The sequence below is a fragment of the Apis cerana genome, linkage group LG9 (assembly GCF_029169275.1).
Source record: "Apis cerana isolate GH-2021 linkage group LG9, AcerK_1.0, whole genome shotgun sequence".
NCBI classification, from domain to species: Eukaryota; Metazoa; Arthropoda; class Insecta; order Hymenoptera; family Apidae; genus Apis; species Apis cerana.
This window is the reverse complement of record NC_083860.1, coordinates 10,366,884-10,389,798: the sequence shown is the minus strand read 5'-3', so window position 1 is coordinate 10,389,798 and position 22,915 is coordinate 10,366,884. Positions and strand designations below refer to the sequence as shown.

Genomic DNA, 22,915 nt, shown 5'->3' with positions numbered 1-22,915 from the left:
TTTTTTCTTTTTTTTTTTTTTTTTTGTAGGAGATCGATATTTTTTATATATCGTGATTCTTCTCTTCGTTTTCCTTTTTCTTTTTTTTTTTTTTTTTTTCGAAAACGATCAGAGGAAATCGTTTCTTTCTTCAAACATTCCTATATACGCGACACGATACGGAAAGAGATATAAGATAGAAACGTTTCGTCGTCTGCGTTAACGTGTCTCGGTCGATTGTGGAAACGCAATTGTCGATTTGTTTACATACATATAAGACTGATACCGTTGTTTCAAAAATGTCATTGTATCGATGTAATATATATATATATATACATAAAAGAAATACCTTTTTTCGACTTGGTTTCTCCAATTTGAATCATTGAATTATCTAAGTACGATTTCAATCTCGAATCGAGGGATAATTCACAATGGTGTTATATATAATTTGTTAATTGAAATCAAACGTTCTATATAATTTATATTTATACAATTGGATCGTCGAGTCGTCGTGTTCACACACTTGTAACCGTAACTTTTCTAACGTAATAACTTTTTATACGTTTAGAATATGTATATAGAAATTTTTATATGTATATTATATATATATATGTGTGTGTGTGTGTGCGTGTGTATGTTCTACGTGTTACGGATTCGTGTTTCAAGGACACACGTTTATATAAGACTCAAACTGTCATTTCGAGAAATGTGCGACACTGTAAATATACGTACGTGTGCTAGCGAATACGTTTTGCTCTCGCATGAAAATGATGTTATATGGTACGAATGATTCGTGGAATCGGATATCGAAAATAAAAAATAAAAAATAAAAAAAAATAAAAAGAACGTATACGTCAATATTTCTGAAAAAAAATAAAATATTAAAATAAATAAATAAATAAATTAGAATTAATGGAAAACTGGCTATGCAAGAGTGGAATACCCGGTTGAATGCACATCCCAACAGTTGATATAACGATTCAAATATTTCACCAACGCGTTGAATTTTTAATTTAGCAAAGGAAATGAGATGGAACGATTTAAGAAGCAAAAGCTCGCAAAATTTAAATAAAGCGTTTTCAATCGAAAGTCAAAACTGTGTTTTTGAATTATTACGCTCGTAATAGGTCATAATTATATCGTTTATTTAGACGAAATTTAAAGAATAATTCTGGAGATTGGAAAAACAAAGGCGAAAATTGATATGCAAACTTGTTTATCAAGTTATAGATTCTATCTCTGGTATAAAAATAATTGTATAACTTGAGAAACAAACTTCAACTTCATGTTTGCGTAACAAACTTTCGTAAATACTTGTTTCAATCTGTTTAGAATCGTTTTAAATTTTCTATCCTCATCCGAGCATCTTGTATACAATTTATTTTTATTTTTATTTTTTTTTTTATTTATTTATTTATATTTGTTCTTTTTGCATTTAAAGGAGCGGATATACGTGATGATAGCAAACGCTAAGAAAGCTATTCGAATGAAAAACTGAACGCAATTACAGAAACTGCATTGTTCTTTCAGCTTACTGCGGTTCAGACTATTACAAGAGACTTGGGAGACACTTCTGTTCGAATTGTGGCAAGGAGTACAGATGGATGCAGTCTCTGATTAGGCACGAGAAAGAAGAATGTGGCAAGGACCCGCAACACTCTTGTCCAGTGTGCGGGACGAAAATACGCCACAAATGGATGTTGAAGAAACACTTGATCAACGTTCATCACTGGGTTATCCCTAATGGGAAAAACTTTTATCTTGGATCGGCCGATAATAACGCGTAATGAATGAATTCGGTGTCGTGAATTCCGTGGTGAAAACTGTGTCGCGAGTAAAATATAGTTTCTTCGTATTTTGCTTGCTCGATTTTTCGTGTTTCGTGTAGTAGAACCTCGAATTTATCTCGAATTCGTTCGACTCGACGATAGGAAGATAATAGGAAGTTGTGGGGGCTGATAATTAGAGATTCGTTAATTATCTGTTATTAGATCGTTTGATAAAAATTATTTAAATAGATTGATGAATTAAAGTTAGATATAACGATAGATCTTTATGAATATTTATTTTTAAATTATCATTGTGTAAATAATTATTAATAATCGAAACATATGTTATGAAAAGTATGATTGTGTATATGTATTTGTTATAACGAGGTTCTACTATGTTACGTATGATAATACGTGTCATATGCTATAACGATTACACGATCAGGATGGCAAATTTTGATCGCTAGTTTTTTAAATGATAGATTCATAAAAATCCGCATTTACATTGAGTGGATTTATGCTCAAATGTGTATTCTTGTTTTAATGTTAATTATAAAAACATTATAAAAACATTGAATAAACTATCCTGAACGTGTCGAAGAAAATTTTGCTTGTACTTTCGTACACGTTCCACTTGCTTAAGGATGTACATTTTATATATGAAGTTGTATTTATGTATGTTATGTAAAATTTGATCAATAAATAAGATAAAGAAACGCGTACAAAAAAACGAGTTAGTCACGATGAATATCGTTTTCAAAAAAAAAAAAAAATAATAATAATAAAACAGCGAAAAGAAACTTTCGAAAAAGAAAAAGAAGATCGATGATTTCTGCAGGATTCGCAAGCGCATAATCATAATGTTTCCAGTATTATTTTCAAATATATATTTTTGCGATATACTTTTCAAATATATTCAAAAAAATTTCACTTTCTGAATATACCATTTGATAGATTAATTAGAATGAGAGTACAAATTGCTTGTATGATTAATTTTTAGGACTCCCTAAACAATTTGTCTGCGACAAATGTGGAAAGACGTATAAATGGAGAGAGTCGTTGCAACAGCATCGTCGACTAGAATGTGGAATCGAGCCTCGATTTTCCTGCATCTTTTGCGGTAGAAGATTCAAGCATAAACATCATTTGAAAGAACATTTGAAGAGGCGACATCATTGCGATCAATTGAAAACATCTTGGTTAAACGAATAATAATACATTCCATTGCTTTCCCTTCACTTTCATCCGTGTGTGAAAGCGCGATTGAGCGGAGAAAAAGGAATAAATGAAAACAAGCAATAAAAATTCTCTGTAATGCAATATTTTCTTGATCGATTTGCCATTTGTAATTATTCACAAAAATTCATTTTCTCCTATAAGACAATATTATTATAGAATCATGTGTAAACGACATTGAATTTTATAATAAAAGATATCGTTTCGTCACACGACAACTTCAAGTTAAAGAAATAATTTTTCGTAGATATGCGCGGATTCGGGATGCGTCGGGAAAGTTCGGACTGACGTCCTGGTGATCCAACTTCGGGTCGATTCGGCAAAGATCGGACGAGTCCGTTGGATACCGAGTAGTGAGAGAGATTTTGCTCGATCTCGCCCGAATTTTTCCGATTCATTTCGAACTTTTGAATCTTTACAAATATCGCGCATTAATTTAATCTTTTTCTAAAAAGAAACGTGAAAAGTGTATACTTGTGATCGTTTGAATTAATCGCGTCTGATTCTCAATGCTAATAAAAGTGTATCTTTTTGTGATTTCAGGTTTACCAATTTTTGTGTTTCGTTCGAGCTATCTCTGTAACAACTGCGGAAAAACGTATAAGTGGAAAGAGTCGTTGAACTTGCACAAGCGCATGGAATGCGGTATCGAGCCACGATTCTGTTGCAAAGTCTGCGGGAGAAGATTTAAGCACAAACACCATCTCACGAAGCATCACAAATCGATCCATAATTACGTCGATCAGTGATGATCGATTAATTGACCCAATTAAGAACATTTCAAGGAAAATGACATTCTCTCGTTCGAGTCTAATAATTTATTGTTGGTAGTGTAAAAGATCTCGAAGATATTTTGCGCGATTAATTTGGAATGAAAACTTAAACTGAGAAGAGTCAAGTGAAAAGTTATATATTTTGAAAGCGTTTAAAAAATTTAAGAAGACATTATGTATCGAGTACAATACAATTACTAGCAAAAGCGTTTCGATAGGATATTAGACTATCGATTAATTAGAGCGGAGTAAAAAAGAATGAAAACGAATTAAGCAATAAACGAAAATACATAAAAATATCTTTTTACCAATTCGCCACATCGATGTAATGATTTTTAAAACAGCCGCATGCTCGCTACGCTAAAATTTCTTCCGACTCATTCCCATAGTTGCTCGAAAATCTGTTCACGCTGAATAACGTTCGCATAAAATATATATAACATAAAACGTCTTTTCGCCTTATGTAACGGGAACACTCGAACATTTGAGAGTCTCGTCGCAAATAAATGAAACGAATCGTTAATTCTTGCGACTAACAACGAGTTAACTGAAAAAAAAAAAAATTTCTCAAGTCAGAGATGTCTATCGTGGTCAATTGTCTGGGTGGCGTCCATTGTCCAGTTTTAACGCGAAGCATCCACGCTTTCTGCATCCACGCACGATTCATCGTTTGTGTTTCAGGTGAAGCTGCTCCAGAAAATGTTTACCCGTGCAGAGTGTGCGGCAAGATCTACTCGAGAAAATCCTCCATGTACACGCATCTCCGCCTTTGCGGAAAGGAACCGAAATTCAACTGCGTCCTTTGCGGCAGAAGGTTCAAGTACAAACACAGATTGCAGTCGCATCTTACCTCGAATTTGCATAGTCAGGGATTTCGATAATAATAATAAAAGTTGGAATTTATTATCGCGGCTTGCACTACATTTTATGTAATAAGATCATATAGAGCAAACCTTTTACCTGTATATTGATATAAAAAATTCTGGAACAGCTTAACCCTTCCTCTGCAACACATTCGTAAATTGATATTCAATTTCTGTTTTTTACGGTATATTTTTAACAAGGATCAATATAATAATTCAATTTTGATTTTGGTGGATAAACTAGATTTTTAGATGAGGGAATAAAACGTAAAGGAGAGTTTTTTAGCCATTTTCAATACTAGTGGTGCACTCTGTAGGCGAGTTTAATACATAATAATTTATAGCACGATTTTAAAACTTTTGAAGAGAACATGTGACAGAAACATTTTGTTTTTAAGATAACAATTTGAAAGAAAAATTTGTATTGTATATAAATAATAATTTTTTATAAATGTGAATAATATGAAAATAATATAAAATGCATTGTGAATAACGTGTGTTATAATTAAAACAAATGCATCTCGAGCCGAATCGAGCGTATCACTATGTAAATCTTGTATTTCAATATGGCTGAAATATGATGAAATAATTGAATGTAGTAAACGATTGAAAATACAATGCAAAAATCGACTGTTCTAGAATTTTTGTAATAATAAAATTATGGGAAAAATTTTGTCCTACAAGATCTTATTACACATGTACATAATATCTATGTATAGTACTTACATAGAATAAGTTTTATGAAAAAGTTAAATTCCGTATACACTGCTAATCCAATGACAAAATAAATTTTTTTAAATCATTAGAAGATACTTAAGACTTTGTATAAATTAATTTGAAAGATTTATTATACAAAGTTTAAGAATCCTGGGCTTCCAAGAAATTGTACACAAGTATTTATTAGAAGATTAATAAAGGCTCGATATAAGTATTTAACGATGAAGTCTAATTTCTATGTAAAATTGTCGAGAAGTACACCAAACTCTCGTAAAAATGCATGTTATTTCAAAGTAATCGTTGACAATCGATTAGGAAGTATTATCTTAAATTTGCTTGGTAAATCGAACATGTAATTTCGAGTGAAGAGTAAGAGCAATGTTAACGCTGTATTGGCTTGAATCGTTTTCGTTTTTTTAGAACATAGTGTGGAGTAGCAAAAGGAAAATAGTGTGATGATCGAGAATCAATTTGTCTCATTCGATCAGATTTTAAAAGGTAGAAGGCTAACCAATCCGATACACTTCTTTTTTTACAGCTCACTTGCAGAAGGTGTGGTTCTGTTTTCAATGCGGGAAACGTTATCAATGGCGTGGTTCCTTGAAGAGTCATATCCGGGTGGAATGTGGAAAAGAACCTACATTCACATGTCCAATTTGTGGCAGAAAATTCAAGCATAAGCATCGATGGCAATCTCATGCAAAATCCATGCATCAAATTAATTTATAACGATAATAATTCCAAACGTTTCGATGTTATCGTGAAAACAAACGACTCATGACTTCCATCATCAACTTTATCACAAGTTGTATTGTAACGAGTATCATAGCAATGAGTATGATAATAAAAAGTTTCGTTGACAAAGATCCGCAAAATACATATAATTCCTTTTTTTTTTCGCGTGTTATATCAGGATATTGAGATGTGGAAAAATGTTAAAAAATTCGGTTAGATGGAGAAAGGAATATAAGAATTAATACGCTTTTATCGTATTATTCCTTGCGTGAACCTAGGATGGACCCTAAAAGGGTCTACACGTGTGATTGCACGGTATGCTGTTACCATTTTATTTATTGAAGACCCGATTTACATTATTCCGTATTCAAATGAATGAAAAGGTGTCGACACATTTCGGGGATCAATGTGTAATCACTTTTTCGATCTTTACTTGTACGTACTTACGCGTGAAATTCTCTATTCGAGTTGCGTGTTCTACTTTAATGGAAATCGAAATGAACTCATCAATTTACGTTCCCAATTTTACGTGAAAATTACGTCAGTTTGTGTCACCGATAGCTTTTTAGTCCGTTATGTGCGAAACATGACGTATCATGAAAATAAGAAGATTCGTTGTATAGCCGTCGAAATAATTTCTGGATTTTTCTTTCCAGCCACCTCGAAGAAATTATGGTTGTGCTTCCAGTGTGGCAAACGATACATGTGGAAAGACTCGTTGAAGAAGCACCTGAGAGTCGAGTGCGGCAAGGAGCCCACGTATGAATGCCCGATTTGCGGCCGGAAGTTCAAGCACAAACACCGTTGGCAGTCGCACGCCAGACTGATACATTATCTCGATATCTGACCTACGAAACAGGCGCGTGTTTAGCTAGTCAATGATGCTCATCGCTATATATATATTAAAAAATATATATATATATATATATTAAAATCGATTAACATGAATCGTGACGAGGCGAATTATAAATCGAGTGATACATGCTTTAAGAAACTGTGATCGATTGTTGTTACTAGAAAGTTACTTATACACATATATCTATGAATTTGTCTTCACAAGAATTCTTTTTCTCATATAGAATAATAAACGTTATTCAAAAAAAAAAAAGAAGCATTCACGAGTATTTGTGTGTGTATATATACAGGCTACGTTTTATAAAAGTTTTTGCGTTGAATACGGGAATTTTTCTTTCGTTTTACAATTACAAATTTTTCCCGATCATACCACGTGGTCCACCCTGTATTTACGACTTACAGAAACAGAGAAGGAGAGAGAGAAAGAGAGTTTCTCGTAGGTAAAAAAACGATTACTTTTTCTCTACTTCTGTGCTGTGTTTTTTCTCGCTATTGCCGCCGTTCTCTCGACCTTGCCTCCTCCCCACCATCTGTTTTCCATTGTATTCCACACGGTAAATGTTATGTAATATAATACGTACGTACATTATGTCTCACATTTCGTAGGTCACCTCTAACGAACTTTTTTTTTTCTCTCTCTCGTCGTTTCCCCTCTCCCCTCCCCCTTCCTCCGATAATAAATTTTCGAATCGCATCGCGTATACTGACTGGTGTTTCGTCTTTTCTCTATTTTTCAGCGCCAAGATTGACCGTGAAGAACATCGAAAATCTTCGATACAAGAGGCGGCCGGTGATTCACAAGTGCACAAGATGCGGGAAGGGTTATCAGTTGGAGACCTCGCTTCGAAGGCACCAAAGGCTCGAGTGCGGGGTCGAGCCGAGACAGAGCTGCCCAATTTGCGGGAAAAAGTTCACGCATAGGTTCAAATTGACCCACCACTTGGCTTCGTGTAGAAGAAAGCGGGAATACTACGAGACGATATAAAAGTTGTACCGACTCGTCTTCTCGGCTCCCCGGTTTACGAAAACCAAATAATTTAGACTTTAGACACCAAATAAGAAAGGAAATCGACGACGATAAAAATTTCCCAAAGAAAAGTAATAATTATTAAATAATTTATCTTTTTTACACTAGTAGCTTATTTAATATAAACGAAACATCGAAAATTGTAATTTTTATAACACTGATATGATAAACAAATAGTATTGCCCAACGTGTTGGTCGTCAAGGCCAAGTATTGTGTAAAAAAATGTTTGATCGCTTTTGTGAAAAGTGAGAAAAAAACACGTGTGTTTCTATATAATCGAGCATAGCACGATATTATCGAATCCGAAAAATCGAACAAAAAAGAGGAAAAATAAAAGAAAAAAAAGGCACGAGTGAATCATTGTAAAGTTTTTACACTTATCGAATAAATATATATATATATATATATATAAATATATATATGTTTTTGTCTATAAAAAAAAAAAAGAAAAAAAAAAGAAATGATCGTCCACCTCGCTTGATGCATAGCGAAAAAAATTCTGTCAGGAACGCAACGTTTCTTCACAGGAGGGATGTTTTCTTCTTACGTATATTCTTACGTATATACTCTGAATAACAATTTATTCTTTCGCTTGCCCCTTTAAAGGCCATTTCTGCTCTCTTTTCTTTTCTTCTATTTTTTTAATCGCCCCTCCCCCGTTTATTCTCTGCACCCGCAACTGCAACGAAAAATTGCAACTTTCTAGGGCATCGCACAATTTAAAGTTTTCTCTTTCGTTTTATGAAGAGAGAAAGAGAGAGAAAGAGAGAGAGAGAAATAGTGAGAGTGAATGAGAGAGAATGAGAGAGAGAAAGAGAGAAAGAGAGAGATAAAGAGAATGCACGTAAGAGGATAGGCGTCTAACGAACGAAATCCTTTCGTTTCAGGGCTTTTGGCAACGATGCTGTTGTCGCAGGACGTACAGCAACCTCAGGACAATAACGAACCGTTATGGAATCAATTACCTTATCCCGGGATCCGAGGTTACGAGGCGAGCAGAAGTCAAAGGCGGAAAGATTCGAAGGATGCGGGTTCGAAATACGCTTGCAACAGGTGCGGGAAAACTTACAAGGCGACCACGTCTCTGAGCCGACACAAACGGCTCGAGTGCGGTGTCATACCTTGCGAAGTTTGCCCGATTTGCGACCGAAGATTCAAGCATCGTTTCGTATTGAACTCGCACATCGTTGGGTGCCAGAGAAAATTGCGGCACATTATACAGAAAACCGATGACTCGCCTGTATTCACCGAGGAACGGGAGTGAGAATCAGTTCGTTTCTTGAGATGTGATCGATGCGCCGAAAGTATTTTTTTTTTTTTTCTATTCTTGAAACATTCGAGTTCGCAATTGTACGAGTTTTTAATTTTGAACATCAATTTTTTTTTTATTTTTTTATATTTCGCGGCACGTGTTGTTGTACTCTTTTTGCTGTTTCTCTCGAATAATCTCCGTATGTTTTTAGAATGCGTGTTTCGATTCGATTTTTAAAGTTTTAAATAATTTTTACGTTACGTCGTTTCTCAAATGTTTCGAGGAATTTCGTATCGAGTGAGCTGTTTATTTGTAAGATAAATTTATAAGGGTGTGCGAATATATATATATATATATGCATTTATGTATATGTATGTTCGAGATAGATCGTGAAACTTCGGCCGAGATCGGGTGGGGTTCATGACAATTCGGCTCGTTCAACTTCGTGCGAGCTCGTTGAAAATAGGACGAGTCCGCAGGATTTTTATATACGTTACGTGAGATCTCAACGATTTTATTCGAACGAATTCCGACTCTCGACATTTTTCCCAAAAGCTCGAATTATCGCCCGAGGGACGATCCGAGCCACATCCCTATAAACTTATCATCAATACTATGTACATAATACATAACGCATTTTTAATACTTAGTGACGAGTGTAATGTGGAATGTATGAAAGTGAGCAAAAGTGTTTGTCGACAATGTGCATTAACTCGTAATGTTAACTCGTTCATTACATTCCGCATACTTTTGTTTCAATGAAACGTTTCGATACCAAAAAAAGAAAAAAAGTTTTTGACCATAACGCTTTATATCTCACCGTTTTATATGTATCGATAAATAAAAAAAAGAATGTGAACGATTAAAAAGGAAAACAACAACAATAACAACAACAACAACAACAACAACAAAAACAACAACAATAATAAAAATAATAATCTCGTCGACGTATATAATCGAACGACATATTTTTTTTTTCTCTTTTTTTTCAGAAGCATTTACGAAAAAATTGCCCTCTCACTTTTGGTTCGAGCAATTTTAAACATCGCATCAAACCAAACGCAACTTTCTTCGATCTTTTGATTCCAGCCCGAATGCACCACCAGACTAATTCTATGAACCTTTTCTTTTTTTCTTTTTTTTTTTTTTTTCACGTGAAATCATTCCTCTTGTCGTCCCGAGGTGTACTCCCCACTCGTTTCGTCTATTGTCTTTGTTTACTTTGTGTGTTACTTCGGCAGGTTTCCTATCGAAGATCGACTGGAGCACGATGAACGATTATCGAAACGCGACGGCGGACGATCTGTTGCCGAAAGAAAGGAATTTCAACGACTCGTACTATTATCCGTGTCCGATGACGGATTCCAGTAAGAAACAGTTACCGCATCAATTGCAGCAGCAACAACAGCAACAGCAACAACTTTTCACCTGTGCCCTTTGCGGCAAGAAATACACTTGGATGTACAGTTTACGTCGACACCAGCTACAATGCGGAAACAAGGAAGCGAGGAACAAGTGTCACTTTTGCGCGAGAAAATTTTACAGACGCGACAGGCTCAAAGAACACTTGTTGGCACATCATCCAGACTTGATCTAGATCATAAAGGAAAATGTCTTTTTGTAAAATTATTGCCGAAAGATAAACACGTTTTAACACGTTGGTTTTTCTCTCTCTCTCGAATGAAACAACGTTTTCACGTAACGTTTTTCGTTACAGAGATACTTGGTTTGGAGCAGCCGAGAAAATTGTATTTTTCTTGAAATCTATCGATTTAATAAAGTTTATTGATTAATTAATACGCTTGTACGACAAATTATGGGTAAATGCTCGCGCGTAAGATTACTCGACTGACTGTGCCAGCGTTAATTTCTCTATCTATCTTTTTTCTCGTCACTTTCCTCTCTCTTCCCTCTTATATATATATATCCTCCGACTCATCCGTCCAGAAATAATCGAAATATCTCACGTTCGACCGGTTTTTCGCATTAATCGATCTTTGTCTATTCCAGACGGATCCATCCCGATGAACGAGTTCGAGTGCTTCGAAACAAAGGATATCAAAGTGATCCCGGAAATGATTAATCCACGGTTGATCACGCTTGGCCCACGCGAACGGCAGCAGTACATGTGCGGGGAGTGTGGGAAGGGGTACTCGTGGATGGCCAATCTTAGAAGGCATCAAAGGCTCGAATGCGGGAAGCTGCCCAAACATCGCTGCAGATTGTGTCGGAAAGAGTTTTATCGGAGATACGAATTGAAAAATCATTATAACACTAAACACGCCGTCTCTTAAATTATCAATTGCGACGACATTTTGCATGTTTGTTGAGATGGAATCCATTGATGAAAATCTTCACAAGTTTCATAGAATATATATGTGGTACGAATTAGGAGGCGAAGGAAGGCGTGGTGTTTCCGACAGCCAAACCGTAATAGCCAGTGATGATTTAAGCCTATCTTTTTTCTATTTTCTAGTTTAATTATTTGTATTTTTTCTTTTTTTTTCTTTTTATTTCATTTAAAAATATTTGGATATTTTTCTTAATCTAATTAATCGTGTAACTCGTGTAATTACAATTTATTACTCGACGATTACAATTTATTTTAATACCGCATGAACTAACAGCGCAATATAATATACATGACAAATCATGCACATTACTTTCAATAGAAAGAAGCTTTGTAACGTGGCGGCTAATTTTATAATTTTTTTACAGTCACTAATTTTCTCATTGTAATCTTGTTGCACATTCCAGCTTGTGTGTTTAAGCTTTGCTTTATCCAACACCGTGGTGGATTAAATTTAACCAGGTCTTTTTTTGAAACCATTTTATCCATTTTTTCTTTTTCTTTCTTTTTTTTTTTTTTATCATTGAAAAATAACGAACGAATATTCGCCTTTAGGAAAATCATCCTTTCCTCGTTAAAAACAGAATGAAATTCATGAAAATTTCCTAATGAAAATCAAAGAAATTCAGAGAAACTCATTGTATAAGACATCGTTAAATTATAAGGTTGCGGCTTATAGAAATTTGTCAAAGGTATACTTTTCAACAAATATTCAGCACGTTTGAAATTATTAAAATCGTCGTGAAAAAAGAAAAAAGAAAAAAAAATTCTATTCCAATTTTTGTCACTTTCACGATCAATAATAAACACCTCGAAACACTTTTTTTTTTCATTTTAATCCTTTCAATATGTAATACACGCATGAACGCGAGAGGCGAATAAAAATTAAAATGGAAAACGAGAAAGGTGTTTGTATGTGCGTGTGTGTCGCGTGTGTATATGTGTATGTGTGTGTTTTAAACGTTCACTTTTCGTTTAATTATATATCACGATATTTATCGATATACAAATAATAGGAATAACAAATTTTTATACTTATAAAACTATATCTATGTTCACTATGTCTTCGAAAAAAATGCAAATGCAGTCGAAAAATTCGTGTCTTCTCCGATGCATGCGTTGTCCCGTTTCCATATCGAAATCGAAAATCGACTAAGAAAAAAAAAAAAAACCAAAAAAAAGACCAAAAAAAAAAGCCAAAGTTAATTGTTCATTGCTAACACGAGGCGTTGGTTCTTCGCAGGAAAACGAGCGGATCTGAGCGATTGGTTCGTGAAGCAGGAGAACGAGTACGAGGTGCCCCAAACTCTGTTCGAGTTCGTTGCCAGCAGCTACGAATTAGCGGAAGCGGAGGAGCGGAAGAAGGCGGCGAAGAGCGTGATCTGCGAGGAATGCGGGAAAAGTTTCTCGCGTCTCGACAGCCTTCGAAGACACGAGAAGAATTATTGCAGGGTGAAGGGGGACAGGATGTATTGCCGCTTCTGTGGGAAAAAATTCGCGAAACCATTGTCGTTGATCTCGCACGTGGAATCGGCCCATTCGACCATCTTTTTGAAATCGCAAATCCCATAGGAGAATTTATATGTGTAAACGGACGATAATACTGAGGGCTTTCTTTGTTAAATGAAAAAAACTTCGATCTTGATATTTTTCTTTTTTTTTTCCTTTCTTTCTTTCTTTTTTTCTGTCTTTCTTTTTTTTCCCCCTCCTTTTGTTTTTTATCTTTCGTTTCGCGAAACGTCAAGAAGATATTGATATTCCGCGTAAAAATCCTTTTTTCTATTTTTGCTAATCAGAGTTATCAGTGTTTGGATCTGTTCGTTGTTTTTTAATGAAGATATATATCATACTTGACTGTACTCACACACACACACACGCACGCACGCACGCACGCACACACATACACGCACGTACATTTCACGTGGCTGTTTACATACAAAGATTCGTTTTGACAACACTGTGTTGATATTTGAATTACTTTTATAAGATTTTTTTTTTGAAATTATTTGCATACACCAGAAATATATATATATATATATATATACTCGACACGGTGGCGATTATTTTGTAGAGACAAATTTCTATTTGTTCTATCAGTGTGTATACGATCGAAAGTTCACGAAGACGAAGCATTTTTAGTGTAAAAAAAAAAAAAAGAAAAAATTACAGCATAATGATTGTAATAAACATGATTTTGTGACGATGTGTTTTGTTATATATAATTCTAAGAGCTGAGAAACAAAAATTTAACGCGCGTTACATTTATTGTGTATCGAGGATACTGTAAAAATTGTATTCCACGTATTATCACATCATTCGCAATCAACGAGAGATGAACGCCTCGTCCACGAAGCTAAAAAAAAAATAAAAAAAAAATGTCTGAATCGAATGTTTCTTCTGAATCGAATAAATCGTTGATCAAACGTACCACCATTTTCAATCTCTCCCCCCCGCTCGAATCCGTTCGAACGATTTCTCTCTTCGAAAATTTCTCGCTCGCCCCCCCATAGCCCTCCCCCCTTCATAAATTACTAACGAAGTTGTTTTTTCGCGGGCAATAACCTCCCGAAATATGTAACCTCCCGAAACACCTCCAAGCTTTTAAGCTCGCAAGATCGAACTCGCAAAGGTAATTCCGCCTTAAATAACGAGACACACGCATGCTTGTCCCTTTATCCAAAGAAGAAATAATAATAATAATAATAATAATAATAACAACAACAACAACAACAACAATAAAAATAAAAATAAAAATAAAAAAATAAAAAAAAGAGAAATAAAAATAAAAGAGAAAGCTAGCGAAAGCTATGCATCCGATTAGGGGGGCGCCCGTTTGTAACGGTTCAATGTATTCTTTGCAGGTGAGAAGTCGGAGAGCTACTCGGAGAAAGATCAAGAGGACGACGTGGAGGTATGCGAGATCTCGTTCCACGGCCAATTGCCCATGAATTATTTGCTGTGCGACTCGTCCATCCTGAACACCGTGGAGACGAGCATCCTTCGGAAGAACGTGAAATCCCATCAACAATTTCGTTGCGACGGTTGCGACAGGGCGTACACGAGGATGGACAGCCTGAAACGGCACCAGGCCAAGTGCGACGCCTCGTTGGAGAAGCTTCAAGAGGAGGTCGAGTGGCTGCACAGGCAAAAATTCTATTGCAATCAGTGTGGCAAGGGTTACAAGAGGCTTGACACGTTGAGGAGGCATCAGAGATTAGTTTGCGGCGACAAGGAGGGCGCCACTGCAGCCACCGACAAATCGACCACCTAATGGAGAATAGATTTTCTTTTCTTTTCTTTTTGTTTTTCCTTACTTCGAATGCCTTGTCGTTTTTTTGTTTTTCCTCTTCTTTTTCTTCTTCTTCTTCTTCTTCTTCTGCGTTTGTCGATCTTTCGTTCTCGAGGCGAAAGAAAGCGAATTTGAATTGAAATTTTAAAATTGTGTTTGAAATTGAAAAAGAGATAGATAAAGGAATTGAGAAATTGCGTCGTGAATTGCGTTCGATAGATCATCTCGTGTTTTCTTTACTTTTTTTTTTCCTTTTCGCTCGAAAACGAAAAAGAAAAGAGAAAAATGAATTTTATAAAAATGGTTTCATTGAACTGAGTAATCGTGACGAACATGTAATGTGACGATGCGACGAAGTTATGCTTGTTTCAACTTTATTATTATGCATTTGTATTATCCATTTATGCGTCTATTAAACATTGAACGAACGAACATTGAACCACATTGGAGATTACATTCGATCGATCCTAATCCTGATATTAGATTATACGATACTACGATTAATCGTTGCATTGCGTGGAAACGATACCACTGAACGTTTTTCCCGCAGGTATCGAAGAGATGGAAGAGTACAACGCGTTGTTGATGCTGAACAGAAGGGTTCGCACGATTGGGGAGGAGGAGGATTCCTCGTATTTCAACCCATTTGAGTCGAGTATTGGCGGATCAACGAGGCTGGAGAAAATCATCGATCAACGTTACCAATCCAAGTCTCACGTTGCCACCATTGGCGGGCCGTTCGTTTGCTTCGATTGTGGAAAGAGATACAAGTGGCACGACAGTCTGAGAAGGCACAAAAGGGTCGATTGTGGGACTACGGAGAAAAAATACTCCTGCCATTTGTGCGACAAAAAGTTTAAGTACCGATACGAGCTGCGAAATCATGTTTACGCTTATCACGATTAAAAATCCCAAGTTTTCCTTTTTTTTTTTTCTTTCTTTTCTTCTTCGAGTCTTTTCTCGATTCATCATTTTGTTTCAAGGATCTATAAGAGGAGGTTTTCGCAAAATTTGAAAATTTTGTAAAAACGCGTCTCCTGGCTATTTTTAAAGGATTAAAAATAAGTAAAACTAGAATAATTTTTAAGTCGTAATTATTGTTATCGTAGGTTTTACGTTATTGCGTCAACTTTTTGTTAGATGTGGATGCTCGTGCAAGCTTGTCTTTTTTTTCTCTTTTTTCCAAATTTATTCATTGAATAGCAACGTAAGAGAAGTACGAGGAAAAGTCGTTAGTTGAATAAGAAAGTGCATTCATGCATTCTACGCAAATCGTTAAAATCATTAAATTCGTTAAAAAAAATCCCACATCGCAATACGAATATTTTTCTTTTTTTTCTTTTTTTCTATATATACATATATATATATATATACATATATCTTCCTATTCTATAATCCATTCACATTTCTCAAAATGATAATCAATGTAATAATCAATTTGATGGATACAATTTGATGGATTTTATTTTTTTCGTTTGAATAAAATTGTTCCCATCATTTATCTTACGTTATTAACTCCTTGGCGCAACGCTTCGCTTGATAGATTATCCCTCGTAAAATTTCGAAAAGCAAGCGATTGTAAAATCGTTTCGACGAAAATAAATTATATCATACGTTTATTTTTTTTTTTATAGTTATTGGATTACTCGCATATCACTCGATGGTAACGCTCCAATAATCCAATTATTTCTATATATCGTTTAGTGGTTATCAAGGGTTGGCTGTGAGAAACCTGTAAAAAAAAAAGGTTGCGCAACGGTTCGAACTACGCTTCTAAAAAAAAAAAATTCTTTCGCTATTTACACGCATCACCGAATAACGGGGCCGTGCTTTCTAAACGGTTTATCTGTTTTCTTGAATTTCAGATGCCTACGTCTCGTTGCAACTGCCTTATGGTTTGCCATCAGGATTCCAACCTTACTCGGCCAACGTGAATTTATCTCAAAAAGACGAAATGAAATATTTGCGCGGCGACGGGAGCAACCTGATGAATATTTGTTTCGGTTGTGGGAAGAGGTACAAGTGGAGGGACAGTTTGTTGAGGCATCAGAGAGTTGAGTGTGGTAACAAGGAGAAGAAGTTTTGTTGCAAATTGTGCCCAAAAAAATTCTATCACCAGTACAAATTGAACGAGCATTATCAAGGACGGCACAAAATACCCAAGCCTCGTTAAATAAATATTAATATTAATATTACAGCGAACTTCTCTTGTTTTCCAATATAATTTTTAGAAATATTTTTATATCGTGATTTCTCGAAAGGCGAAAACGTTCCTTGAAAAATGTGAAAATACTCAAATCCGATTGTTCAACTGTTTCTTTTACGAGAAATAGTATTTTCGAAATGTTAATCGAGATAAGACTGCTTTTAGAATACGTTTGAAGGATTATTATTATCTACGGCGCTTGAAAAATTACTTTTTTCCTTTTTTTCGGACAGATTTGGACAAATCTTTTTTTCCTCTTTCATAGAGATAATTTTGTAATTTTAAATAATGAGCATCGTTGTTTCAAATTTTCATAAAAAATATTGAAAAAAAAATGATCGTTGAAAAGAAGTGCAAATAAAATAGTCAAATTTTGTTTTTCGATTATAAAATCTTATCAGTGTCGATTACAACGATGAAGTTGTATCCTGCGTTGCTCGTGCTTTGATTTTTACTCGTAAGTATGCAAATAAGTTTCGATACCTGAATCAGTAATTTTCTAGCAACTAGCAAATTGTGGTAAGAATTGTATGTAAATGGCGGGAACCACAACCACTGTTATATTTTTTAACAAACATCGATAACTATTTTAATCATCGAATTATTTTTAAATTTTAATAAAATACAAGTTACTATCGTATTGCATCGTTTTTTCCTATTGATCCACTCTTTTTTATCAAACCGTTTGTTGGATATTGTATTCGAATCAGCGATCGAATCGCGCTAATTTTGCAAAATAATTAAATTTAAAAACAAAAAAAAGAAAGGAAAACTCAAAAGACAAGCAGAAAAACTCTAAACTAAAAATTCTTAAATGTTGCAAGAAAAGTGTTATTATGCTTATATAAAACCTTAACGTGCTAATCTTTAACATTAAGCCTTGTTTGTGGTGAGCCTAAACCTTATATATGTGTTATTTCCTAAAAAAAAAATCAATTTCATATTTTTAACCTCATTTTACGGGTTTCATTTAATATAACACGATAATATAGATAAAAAAAAAGGAGAAATCTAACAAAGTATGGATAAGATGAGTTGCGTTTCACGATATTTGGACATAAAAATCCACATTTTATCTCTGTTGATAGGATCATTTTGCGAGTCAAGAACTTCGGCACCAATCGGCAAAACTCGGATGGAATCGAGCGAGATATCTCCCTCCTCTTTCAGCTCTCGAGCTCCCGAACCGATCTCGTCCGATTGTTGCCGAAGTCAAATTGCCTCACTCATCCCCATGTTTCAACTAAAACTATTTCACTCGAAATAATACGAAAGCATCGAGATTTTTCACTCGAATTTTTTCAATCTGCATCAAACGAAATCTCGCGATTTCCATGTCCAAATAACACTTGCAACTTTACATTTCGGACTTTTCGAATTCTTCTCGGCAGAAGATCGACAAAGTCTAGGAAAAGGAAAAATAAAAGAGAAGTTGCAACTCGAAGCAACGTGTGATTGTTCTCACGGTGATCGTTTAAATGTATTCATGCTCTGTGTAAGTCCATCCTTCTTCATCGATAATCCTTGTGCGACAACTAGCAATGTAATCATCCGTGACTGAGGTGCGAATCGTTGGAAGCGAATGGGGGAACGGGTGGACAAGTGCAGAGATATCTGATTCTGTTATCTATTTTCTAGAACGGAAGTACTCGCCAAGCGCAGCGATCGAATGGTACTATCAATACCAGACCTTGTATCTACGACTGATGGCGGAAAATCAAATGATGGCAGAGAACAAGGTGGTTTTCGAGAACGGCAAGTGCTCGACCGGCAAAGCGCAACAACCAGGCTCTGGGAATTGCTTGAAAGAATTCGTTGCCACGGATAAGTTGGCTATGGAGAACGGTGTGGACGAGACCCCACTGGTGGGGAGCCATGGAATTACGGCGAACGTTCGCGATCCTTCCAGCTATTCTTGCCCACGTTGCGGCAATGCTTATTCGAGGCCTCACTCGTTGAACAGGCATATTAGATTCGAGTGCGGAGTGGAGCCCCAATTCGAATGTCCCATTTGTCATAAGAAGTCGAAGCACAAGCATAATTTGGTTTTACATATGAGAACTCATCAAAAAACTTAAATACAATCAGAGAGAGAGAGAGAGAGAGAGAGAGAGAGAGAGAGAGAGAGAGAGAGAGAGAGAGAGAGAGAGAGAGAGAGAAATCATCTAGAATGAATCTTAATATATTATTAATGTGCATATATAGTTCTAATTAAACGTGATCTCTGATATCAAATTGTCGATATGTTACCATGTATAGACTGACTCACTGCCTTTTTTTTTTTTTTGGAATATATTGATAAAGTTGTTATACATATGTTGTAAATTTTAAAATGAAAGTATATAGGTATATAGGACAATAAAGTAAAGGAGTTAAAAGAAAGAGTAATAAAAGATGAAACGAAGGTAAGACGTTGTATATTCGTATGTGAGATACGCTGAATATATATATATACATACATACATATATATATATACATGCGTATATACGTGTATATGATAAATGCAAGGGATAAAAGAAGCCTTTATATAAAAATAGAAAGATGCATTAGATTATATAGAATAAAAATGAAATTATTACGATTGTACACAATAGTGAAAATAAAATTATTTTGTATCAAAAAAAGAAAAAAAAAAAAAAAGATTACGATTTATATAATACGATTTCGATACGTGGAGAAATTAATTTTCTGTATCATTGATTTTATACATCATCATCAAAATAGATAGCATGCTTGTACAAACAAATTTTATCGTATCAAATATTCATACTTGTTATAAAATCGTTTTGAAACGATCTAATTCTTTTACATTTTACCGATCGAGAGACGTTGAGTAATTTGCATGCCAGAAATCTGTCTTGTAAAAACAGATGAGAGAGAAATTTTTCGATGCAAACTAGCACGATCATCACGAGAGGAGAAGAAATTAGCGTTTCTTTCGCAATAGCATGGCTCAATGTAAGAATTCCTCGAATTTATTGTATACCTTCTTCACTAAGTTAATATTAATATCTCGATATATTTATCGTGAAATCGCTTATCTCATTATCTTTCGCCGAGTTATTATTCGTTTTCCGATACAAAATCTTTCAAATCAAACGTCTCATCGTATGTTTAAAAAAAATGTTGCAGTTTGGAAGATGCTGAAGGATTTGGAGGACGGGCCACCATTTTTGTGTCCGAAATGCGGTCGTACTTATTCCCACAAGTGCAACTTAACGAGACATTTACGGTTGGAATGCGGTGTCGGGCCAAGATTTCAATGCGCCTGGTGCAAGAAACGATTCAAGCATCGACATCATCTGAGGGACCATCAGAGAATCCATCTTTATTCGAATTGCACGTTTGAACTGCGAAATTGAGATACTTTCTCTTCTTTCATTAATTATTTATATATATATATATATATTTTTTTTTTATATATTTTTGCCAACTTGTTCAATTTGTTCATTTTATTCGATTATTTATTTTTCTCTATTTATTTATTCTTCGATCATTCGTTTATTTATTTATTCGTTCGTTAATTTATTCGTTTTGTTCGTTCGTTTATTTATCAGTTGAGAAAGAAAAATATATTTTTATTTGAATTGTTATTAAACGTTATTTAATTAGACGACAATATTAATATAATAGTTCGAGACGAATGGTAATTTCTTCTCTCTGTTATTTATGTATGATATGTTCATTGTGAAGATAATTGCGTATATGATGTTCTATTTTTCTTTTCTTTTTTTTTTTTTTTTGAATGCTACTTGTACTTGCTTTAAAACTTTAAACTTGCGTTTAAAATTGCCAAATATACTATACGAGAAAAGAGAAGAAAGTACGGTAAAGTTACAAAATACACAGGGCATTCAATCGAATGGAGGGAGAAAACGGTGTTATAGGGGAGAGCGAATATCCATCGGTATTGAATTAAAATATCAGATTGATTTCTTATCTAAAGTAAGGAAGATATAATGCCATTTTAAAGAGTGTTCATTACGAGAATATATATTATTTTTATGCGCATCGTTGTACATAAATAGCTAAAGTACTTAAAAAAAAAAAAAAAAAAAAAAAAAAAAGATAACAAAATAAATCGTCCGACTTGAAACTTGTACGAAATTACCGAGTTGGATATTCCCAAAACGGCGTCTAAGAAGTACTATTTAAAATTAGACTATACTTTCAATGTTTGTGATTGGTGTGATCGTCGAATCTGTGCCAAAAGAGAGGTATTAATTAATTAAGTATCTACTAGCATGTAAGTCGCAACTAAATGTAGACGGGATAGATTTCTCTTGTGCAGAGAGCAACTAGAACAAAGTATACAAAACGAGCCAGCTCCTGGCTCTAAACGAATCCGTCTTAAATAATTAGAAGTGTGTGGGATCTTGAAATTATATAATTTCGCAAATAAATCGAGAAAATTCGGGTAGAATCGGTTCAAATCTCCCCGTTATATTCGACATCTTAAAAAAAATTGGAGAACAGTTTCAGATTCGAAATGTTTTGATATCTTGAGAAATAATAGGGTGAGAAATAATGCCCGAATTTTTTCTCCCTCGTTCGATGATTGCCGGGTCACCCATCACGCACACTTCTAATGCTATCAAGTTTTTGTAATCCGGTGCTTATTGCATATTAGAGACAAAGAGCCGCTAAGGCTTCGCAGCTTAACACGTTGAAACTGTGCAAACGAAAATGATGTTTTGGAGAACAATTGCAGATACCTCTTAACCGTGCCAAAGATATGTTCTAGTTTTTACGTTTTACGAGAGATCCACGTACACAGTGAATGGTATCTCTATATGCCTGTGGTTAAAATACCTGTGGATAAAATAATCTCTGAAGGTGTATTTTAATTCAAGAGAACGAAATATGTATAGACTTTATAGCGTAATTATATTGCAATCGGATATATATATATATATACATATATATATATTATACGTACATATATATATATACATATATATTATATATTGTATAATAGTATAAGACTTTCCTACGGAAAACGATAGTGCAATATATATAAGTAAATATCGTGTTATCTTCTAAAGGTTGACTGGCTAGAAAAGAAAAACCTCACGAGAGTTTGTCCGATTAAATCTTGAAAAGGGGAAATGAAGCGTTTCATTGAAAACAACACCGTGTCGTGTAAAACGCATCCATTTTTGGCAAACGCTTCTTTTATGATACGCGTACGAAGAGAAACTATTTTATTGTAATATTCGCTTACTTTTTTGGGTACCTACTTTGTAAGAAAATAATGCAACTTGTCTCAGAGCTTCCTGGAAAATCTGGTTCATGGTAATATTTACCATTGCAAGTACAAGATAATGCAAATTCTCTATGTTGTATGTACCTATTCATATTGTACATATAAAACGTTACTTACTGCTAGACAAATTTCAAATCGAAATAAGAAAAAATGGAATGGAAAACAGCGTATCACAGTTATTATTATATCAACGATTATGTTAAAAGTTTGAAGACTTAGTAATAAGATTAAGTCAGGTTTTACAGTTCCTTTATTGTCCGAAGCATGAACGCGAAACTACTTATAAAGATAAGAAAAAAAAAAAGGAAAGGGAATGTACGTGAAACGATAGGATAAAAAAGTCTTTTCGTCTTTTATAGTTATGACGTAAGCAGCAGCATAATTTTCGGATATGTTGCGAGCTTAATGTTTTTTTTTCGATCACTCAACAATAGCGTATAACAGATGAATTGCGTTTATTTAAACAAAAGACCTATACCTTTATGAACAAAATAAATTTACTTTTTATGAAAAGTTTCTTCTTTTTATTCTTATTTATTGCTTTCAATTATTATATAATATATAGTTCCCTCTATGAATGAATTAATAAAATTTTA

General features: G+C 34.6%; 6 protein-coding genes and 1 long non-coding RNA gene across 7 annotated transcripts; all 7 read left to right on the top strand.

Annotated features, from left to right (window-relative positions):
- The first annotated feature begins 4,437 nt into the window (after positions 1 to 4,437).
- Positions 4,438 to 6,203, top strand: LOC107993839 (uncharacterized). The gene is made up of 2 exons (XR_009831184.1): positions 4,438 to 4,577; positions 5,876 to 6,203. It is a non-coding gene; the product is annotated as an uncharacterized LOC107993839 (long non-coding RNA).
- A 455-nt stretch (positions 6,204 to 6,658) lies between these two features.
- On the top strand, positions 6,659 to 10,097 carry LOC133666682 (zinc finger protein 2-like). Its single transcript, XM_062079482.1, is given in 5 exon segments — positions 6,659 to 6,831; positions 7,665 to 7,836; positions 7,976 to 8,004; positions 8,006 to 8,025; positions 8,843 to 10,097. Coding segments are annotated over 5 exon segments (771 nt in total). The 3' UTR covers positions 9,220 to 10,097.
- Positions 10,098 to 10,149: 52 nt separating this feature from the next.
- Positions 10,150 to 12,376, top strand: LOC114578246 (longitudinals lacking protein-like). Its single transcript, XM_028669704.2, has one exon. The coding sequence runs from the start codon at positions 10,478 to 10,480 to the stop codon at positions 10,802 to 10,804; it is 327 nt and encodes a 108-aa protein (XP_028525505.2). The 5' UTR covers positions 10,150 to 10,477; the 3' UTR covers positions 10,805 to 12,376.
- On the top strand, positions 11,024 to 14,828 carry LOC107993503 (zinc finger protein 596-like). Its single transcript, XM_062079481.1, has 3 exons — positions 11,024 to 11,027; positions 12,801 to 13,040; positions 14,419 to 14,828. The coding sequence occupies exons 1-3, from the start codon at positions 11,024 to 11,026 to the stop codon at positions 14,826 to 14,828; spliced, it is 654 nt and encodes a 217-aa protein (XP_061935465.1).
- Positions 14,829 to 15,407: 579 nt separating this feature from the next.
- LOC107993490 (zinc finger protein 775-like) lies at positions 15,408 to 17,019 on the top strand. The gene is made up of 2 exons (XM_062079480.1): positions 15,408 to 15,654; positions 16,712 to 17,019. The coding sequence occupies exons 1-2, from the start codon at positions 15,408 to 15,410 to the stop codon at positions 17,017 to 17,019; spliced, it is 555 nt and encodes a 184-aa protein (XP_061935464.1).
- On the top strand, positions 15,851 to 21,134 carry LOC107993498 (longitudinals lacking protein, isoforms A/B/D/L-like). Its single transcript, XM_062079580.1, has one exon. The coding sequence runs from the start codon at positions 18,759 to 18,761 to the stop codon at positions 19,128 to 19,130; it is 372 nt and encodes a 123-aa protein (XP_061935564.1). The 5' UTR covers positions 15,851 to 18,758; the 3' UTR covers positions 19,131 to 21,134.
- LOC107996567 (zinc finger protein 776-like) lies at positions 19,874 to 21,134 on the top strand. Its single transcript, XM_017054720.3, has 2 exons — positions 19,874 to 20,011; positions 20,186 to 21,134. Exons 1-2 carry the CDS (start codon positions 20,002 to 20,004, stop codon positions 20,413 to 20,415), a joined length of 240 nt encoding a protein of 79 aa, XP_016910209.1. The 5' UTR covers positions 19,874 to 20,001; the 3' UTR covers positions 20,416 to 21,134.
- Positions 21,135 to 22,915: the final 1,781 nt, after the last annotated feature.

What these genes read in the sequence shown, in the direction of transcription:
- LOC114578246 (XM_028669704.2), top strand. Translation starts at nt 10,478, where the DNA reads ATGAACGATTATCGAAACGCGACGGCGGACGATCTGTTGCCGAAAGAA.
- LOC107993503 (XM_062079481.1), top strand. An exon ending in CAGGATGTATTGCCGCTTCT is followed by an intron (nt 13,041 to 14,418) that starts GTGGGAAAAAAT and finishes TATTCTTTGCAG; the next exon opens with GTGAGAAGTCGGAGAGCTAC.
- LOC107993498 (XM_062079580.1), top strand. Translation starts at nt 18,759, where the DNA reads ATGGCGGAAAATCAAATGATGGCAGAGAACAAGGTGGTTTTCGAGAAC.
- LOC107993490 (XM_062079480.1), top strand. Translation starts at nt 15,408, where the DNA reads ATGGAAGAGTACAACGCGTTGTTGATGCTGAACAGAAGGGTTCGCACG. An exon ending in AAGGCACAAAAGGGTCGATT is followed by an intron (nt 15,655 to 16,711) that starts GTGGGACTACGG and finishes CTTGAATTTCAG; the next exon opens with ATGCCTACGTCTCGTTGCAA.